The sequence below is a fragment of the Papilio xuthus genome, unplaced genomic scaffold (assembly GCF_000836235.2).
Source record: "Papilio xuthus unplaced genomic scaffold, Pxut_1.1 DF828542.1, whole genome shotgun sequence".
NCBI lineage: Eukaryota > Metazoa > Arthropoda > Insecta > Lepidoptera > Papilionidae > Papilio > Papilio xuthus.
Window position 1 is genome coordinate 39 of NW_013530107.1, and position 7,076 is coordinate 7,114.

The window sequence follows — 7,076 nt, forward strand, 5'->3', positions numbered from 1 at the left end:
ACGTAGGGCCACTACTTGCGGCACATGCAGGGCCACTACTTGCTTTACATGTAGGGCCACTACTTGCGCTACATGCAGGGCCACTACTTGCTTTACATGTAGGGCCACTATTTATGGTACATGTAGGGCCACTAGATGTGGCACATGTGCCTGTGACGTGACAGTAGTTGCGTGACTTAGCACAGCTGAGATAGTTCCCCGTCGCGTCGCGCAGAGGGAGGGCACCGCGCCGTGCAAGGTGTGCTACTCGTACGTGGAGGAGGGGCGCGTGTCGCAGCACATGCAGGGCCACTACGTGCGGCACGTGTGCCGGCTCTGCGGGCACGCTGAGGCGACTGTGCGCTGCGCACAGCTGCACGTCCAGACACACCATGAGAAGAAGTTGCCGAGCTCACTCATCAAGATTGGCGATATAAAGCAAGTTGAAAAATTGGTAAGTTAATTTTTTTAAGCAGCTATCTGTTTTATTAAGAAAAATAAGTTTTTGATACAGTGTTTTATTTTAGCGTCAGAAAAAGAAAAAAAAAGATACGTCAACGACAACATCAGATCCGAAAGGTTTAAGGAAATTGCTCTCTAAAACAACAATTGTTGGTTATCAATGTCTTGAATGTGATATGTTCTTTAAGTGAGTATTTTTAATATTATATGATTTTTAATTGTAAATATATAAGATTAACATTTGCCTTATTACTAAATTTTAAGTGAAACTAAGCACAATACATTAGTGAAAACTGCATTTAAATCGTTTAAGCCGTTTTTGTGATTAGCTCGCACAAACATACAGATGAATGTTCTGACAATGTTTTTATTCAGAAGTGTAGCTTAAGCTGTTTTGACGAGTAAAGTGTCATCCGATTTTCAAATTACAAAACTGTTATGTCCGCCATTTTGTGACGACCATTTTGGATTTTTCATAATCCTCTGTAACTCTACTAGACAAGATCTTTCATTTGACGCCCATTTTGGAGTGGGCAAAAATGTTAACATTTTATCCTCCAGGTTCTATTGGTGGGTCTTGGATTTAACGTAGTTTATTCTACGTTTATGTTGAAGTGGTTGTACAAAAATATGATCCCCCATTTTGTGAGCTTGATTTTTCATGGTGTATTGATTAACTGGCTGTCGCCCGCGACTCCGTTCGCGTGGATATATAAAAAACCTTAATTAGTGTAGCCTATGTGTTCTTTCAGACTATATTCTATACTTATGCTAAATTTAATCGAGATCCGTTCAGCCGTTCTAGAGATATCTTCAAACATCCAACCATCCATCCACATCACATCCATCTAAACATTCGCATTTATAATATTAGTAAGTTAATTAAAATGCAGCTCTTCAAGGTGTAAATTCGAAAAAAAATGAATAAATAGTATCCTATGTCCGTCTCCTGGCTCTAAGCTACCTCCTCAACAATTTTCAGTCATATCAGTAAAGCCGTTCTTGAGTTATAAATAGTGTAACTAACACCACTTTCTTTTATATATATAGATTAGTAATTTTTTTTTATGTATTTACTATATGTATAATATATTCAGGAATTCTCGTGCACGTAAGGCTCACGTCGCCAGATATCACAGGGAGGGCTTGCAATGTGATCATTGTAAGAAGAGATTCGTCAACAGAACTACTTTAGTTACACATCTCAAGTAAGTTGTATACAGGGTGTTTCATGTTCCTTTATTATTATTTTTATAGAATATTTTTTAGTATATTTTCTTACATATTTTTTGTGCTTAATTATAGTAGTGAGTGCCTATATGGTCATATTTTTTTAATTGCTTTATTACTTTTTTTCTATGTACGTATTTGGTCCAATGGTCAATATAATTCCCATTGAATCGGTCCAACGGGAAACATTTTTAATACGTAAAGCTAAAATTAATTTCCTAATTTTTTTTATCGTTTAAATGTAAAATTTGACATGTTTTTTTTTTTTATTAAAAATAAATCAACAGATTACACGAAGGTCCACCGCCGAGAGAGCAATGTCCGATATGCTCGAAACTGGTACGAACTGTGCAATTGAAATATCATATACAAAGACATCAGAATAAAGGCCGGTACGAATGTACCGATTGTAACAAAGTATTCTCCTATCTCACAACGTACCAGGGACATCTCAAGTATTCCAGAGCGCATGCTTCAGAACAAGTACTTAAGTAAGTATACAGGATGTTAAATGCGTGGTTAGGCCCAGGGCGTTAAGTATACGGGACGATTAGGACGTAGTTAAGTCCAGGGTGTTCCAAAATATATGTATAATAACGTATACAGGTTGGTTAGAGCGAGGGATCCATGGCGGATGCTTCAGAATAAGTGTTCAAGTATACAGGGTGATTAGGAAGCAGTTAGGCCCAGGGAGTATGCTTCAGAATAAGTGCTCAAGTACACAGGGTGCTCAGGGCGTGGTTAGGCCCAGGGCGTTAAGCATACAGGGTGATTAAGGCGTGTATTTCAAAATATATGCTCAAGTATACAAGTTGGTTAGGGCGTGTTGAGCCCATGGCGTATTCTTCAGATTAAGTGCTCAAGTATACAGGGTGGTTAGGGCGTATTCTTGAGAATTCGTGCTAAAGTTAGTCGCGGGCGACAGCTAATTTTAATATAATGCTACAAAAAGAAAAAAAAACTTAACTAGTAGTCTATGTGTTCTTCTAGACTATGTTCTACATCTATGACAAAATTCAATAAAATTCATGAAATTGTTCTGGAGATACATTCTAACAAACATCTAAACATTCGTATTTATAATATTAGTATTTTTTCCCCTTCAGGTTTCCTTGTCCGATGTGTAACAAAGGTTATCCGACTAAAGAGGCGATGCAGGATCATTTCAACTATCAACATCTCGGCAAAACATCGCATAAATGTCCACTATGTGATAAGGTAAGATGATTACTGCTCCTATATATCTCTTCTTATTCCTTCCACTCTAAGGAATCGGTATTGGTCTTATAAATCTTAAGGTTTTGGATATAAAATTATATTGTCTGTATGTAATCAAACTGAAACTTTAATATTAATGATATATTTGCGTTACTTATACACACTGGCTATTTATTTGAAAACTTGCTTAGTTGAGGAATTGCTATTATAAAATGGCAGGCGCTTTGTGCGCAAATTCCTTTTGTTGATGAATTGCTATTATTATATGGCAGGCGCATTGGCGCGTAAATTCTTTTTGTTGATAAATTGCTATTTAAAAATGATAGGCGCATTGGTTCAAATGCCTAATTGTGGACATACTATTAAAGTTAAGTTTCTAAACGAATTAATATAATAATGATTTACTTTTCAGCCTATAGCGTCTCGAGCTAACGTAGAGCGTCATCTAATGAGGGTACACGGAGAAAAGAAGGAGAAACCAAAGAACCACGTCTGTCAACAATGCGGGAAAGCATTTACTGTGAGTATAATACTTTACAGAGCGTTAGTGGCTCAGCAATGTTACATATGTACATTTATCGTATGTTGTTACGTTGAAGGAAAACATCGTGATGCTGCACAAATCTGAGAAAGTCAAATGTGTGAAGTCTTGCACTGGTCTCACATAGTCATCACATACTCTCACTTAGGGTAGACTCTACCCTAAGTGGGGACTTAGAGGTAAAGATAATAATAATAAATATCTTTATTTTTCCAGGACAAGAAATCACTAAATCAACACGAAGTTATCCATTCCGGAGACAGACCGTTGTCTTGTAACATTTGCTATCAAACTTTCAAACAAAAAGCATCACTTTATACTCACAGGAAGCGAGTTCATAATATAACGCCTGCAAAACGAGTCGTCGAATTCATTGACAATGATAAAACGAAGGTAGATGTAAAAACTAATTGAGGGTAGTACAAGAAAGATTTGAAGGTTACAAGGAAATCCATCTTACTATTATAAATGCGAATGTATGGATGTTAGAAGATATCTCTAGAACAGCTGCATGGATCTTGAAGTGTCTGATGTAGAACGTAATCTGGAAGAACACATAGACTACTTATTAAGATTCTTTACTCCAAGCAGACGGAGTCGCGGACTACAGCTACTAAGAGATCAAGATTACTTTTTTTTTAATAAAACCATAAATCTAAGATATAATATTGATAAAAAGACCTTAATTTTTTTTGCTCTACTTATAGGAGGGTTAAATTTTTCGCATATACAGGATGTCCCAAAAGGTTACGTACATAGGAAGGGGGATGATAGGGGTGGTCACAAGCGTCACCAGGAAAATAAAATAAAAATTCCCCTCTGGGTATTAAAAAAAGTAAATGGTATTTTTTACAAACTTAAAAATTTTACACCTTCTGGGACAATTTTGTAACCGATGACCTACAAATATTGCTACATTTAAAAAAAAGCTATTATGTTATCGTCAATAACCCTTTATCAATATGAAATAAAGAAAACAATACAACTAACAAAGATTTTAAAGAAAATTAAAATTGCCCCAGAAGGAGTAAAAATTTTAAGTTTTTAAAAAATGCCATTTATTTTTTTAATACCCAGAGGGGAATTTTTATTTTATTTTTTCTGGTGACCCTTGTGACCACCCCTATCATCCCCCTTCCTATGTACATTACCTTTTAGGACACCCTGTATAGCATAACTGAACGTATATACTTTGCCCTCATATCAGTAGGGCAAAAAAAAATTCTTGGTTAAGTTTTGTAGATAAACACAAGACAAATGTTTTTTTTTTAATATTTAGTTTGTTCAAGTTTAGCGCCATCTATGGAGCAAATTAATTATTAACTTATAAAATATATCTTGTTCTATTTAAAAATGTATAAATAATATGTAATTAAGTAAATAAATATATTTAAAAATTATGGCTTTTTATTTTTAGAGATTTAACTCGAAAGGAAAAAAACGTAACTTTAACTTTTACTATCAAGAATCTTTTGCCTTGAATTATATTTAAATTTATCTCATCATCATCAGCTCACTATACGTCCCCACCGAGGGGCTCGGAGGCTACCCTAAGTTAAGGGTGACTAGGCCATAGTCAACCACGCTGGTCAAGTGCGGGTTGACTTCACACATATCTTTGAATTACTTCTCAGATATGTGCAGCATCACGATGTTTACCTTCACCGTAAGAACGTCGGATAAATGTACATGTGTAAATCGGAAATCCAAAAACACACTGGTACATGACGGGATTCGAACCCAGGACCTGCAGATTGCAAGTCAAGTGCTTGACCACTGAGCCACCGACGATCTAAATTTATCTACTAGGAACTTCTACTACTAACTTCATAAGACTTTGCAGCTCGATCAATCTCTTACCCATTCATCATGGTGGCCTTTTTTGTTTAATTATGTTTGGTTTTAAATAATTTTATTGTGAAATTATTTAGAAATGCTGTGTTTTTGTTTTTTTTTTAGTAAATTTTATTTATTTTCAACTTATATTAAAACTATTTTTCTTGAGATTTCACTTTTTCGTGTACTTTTTGATGTCCCTTTAACACTTGACTAGTCTGAAATTAAATGTATTTATGAAAAAAAAACAGTTTCCTTTAAAAAAAACTCAAAAACTACCCAACGATTATAGTAGTTTTTGAGTTTCAATTAACAATTATGAGTCGCACTCATAAACTTACTTTGAAACCAATGCCACATATTTCACACATATAGTCACGTTTTGTGATACCACTAATATGGCGTCTCATATGACACCGCAATGCACGAACACTGCAATACTGTAAAAAAACTATTTCTCAAAAAAACTGTAATAAGTTTCAACTCTGTGTTAAAAACTTTCAGACCTTTCTCGGACATCTTGTACATTGTAGTCTGTTCTTTTGAAGATGTATCATCTCATTATGTCTATCTCTTTCTTCACATGTTAAAAATCCTTTGCCGCAAGTGGGACAGCAATAACTAAAAAGACAATTCGTTTTGTTAACATCTTACTAATGCGAATGTTTAGATGTTTGTCAGAATATCTCCGGAATGGCTGAACGGAACTTGAAATTTTTAATATAATAAAATACTATATTGTGATAAAATTCAACAAATAGTTTGTTTTTATATGATTAGCATCATTTCATATACTTACTGTAGGTTACTGAGACTTAATACTCCGTTTAAAACATATTTTTATCTCTGATTTGTCAATGATAATAGTGATATGTTTTATACGCTATTGATTTCAGAAACCAACGGTTCTTTAAAAAATAAACAATAAAACAAATTTCTACATTTTAATCTCTTATTTAAGTTGAACTCTGATTGGTTTGTTAAACCATTGAAATAGGGACCAGCATAGGCTGGATATTAATCTTACTAATATTATAAATGCAAATGTTTAGATGTATGTTAGAAGTTGTTAGAAGATATCTCCGGAACAGCTGTACAGATCTTGATGAAATTAGTCATACATATAGAACATAGTCTGGAAGAACACATAGACTACTTATTAAGTTTTTATTTCCGGGACGAAGTTATGGGGTACAGTTAATTTAAAATGTAACTCACCGTAATAATTGTGGATCTATATGTCTTGATGAAATACGTATATGTTTGTTATAACTACAACTTGTTTTGAAGAATTTATCACACGGCTGACAATAGTGCCTGAAACTAAAAGACGGACCTCATTGAGAACACAAATCTGTCTATCTTACTCTATGTGGCGACTATATTAAGATTTTTTTTTTAAATTTTAACAATGTAAGTGTAACTCGTCTTACTAATATAATGCTAATGTTTGGATGGATGTTAGAAGTTATCTCCATACCTGTTGCATGCATCTCGGTGAAATTTGTCATAGATGTAGAACATACACACTACAATCCCTAAAATGTGTACATTTCCCTTGGGATATATAAAAAAACTCTGCAATGGTTCAACACATCTTAATGAAATTTGGTACACTTTTCAACCCTTTCATTTTTAAATTCACCACACCACCTGAAATCGCTGAAATAGCGAAGTGACCGTTGCCCATAGACATTTGCATATGCGGGCAAAACTAGTACTTAGTTATGTGAAGAAGTGTTTAGCCAGTATTATTTTTTAACTTGGAGGAAAACAGTTTGTCTATGGCTTATAATAATGATTGGAATCT

At 34.6% G+C, this 7,076-nt stretch overlaps 1 protein-coding gene and 1 long non-coding RNA gene across 2 annotated transcripts; one reads left to right on the forward strand and one right to left on the reverse strand.

Annotated features, from left to right (window-relative positions):
* Positions 1-203: 203 nt before the first annotated feature.
* On the forward strand, positions 204-3,960 carry LOC106113140 (zinc finger protein 567-like). The gene is made up of 7 exons (XM_013305872.1): positions 204-433; positions 507-628; positions 1,539-1,649; positions 1,959-2,162; positions 2,778-2,889; positions 3,302-3,409; positions 3,647-3,960. The coding sequence occupies exons 1-7, from the start codon at positions 281-283 to the stop codon at positions 3,842-3,844; spliced, it is 1,008 nt and encodes a 335-aa protein (XP_013161326.1). The 5' UTR covers positions 204-280; the 3' UTR covers positions 3,845-3,960.
* A 1,425-nt stretch (positions 3,961-5,385) lies between these two features.
* On the reverse strand, positions 5,386-6,594 carry LOC106113141 (uncharacterized). Its single transcript, XR_001227648.1, has 4 exons — positions 6,485-6,594; positions 5,773-5,887; positions 5,608-5,706; positions 5,386-5,484 (listed from the first exon to the last, which is right to left on the reverse strand). It is a non-coding gene; the product is annotated as an uncharacterized LOC106113141 (long non-coding RNA).
* Between the last annotated feature and the right edge of the window lie 482 nt (positions 6,595-7,076).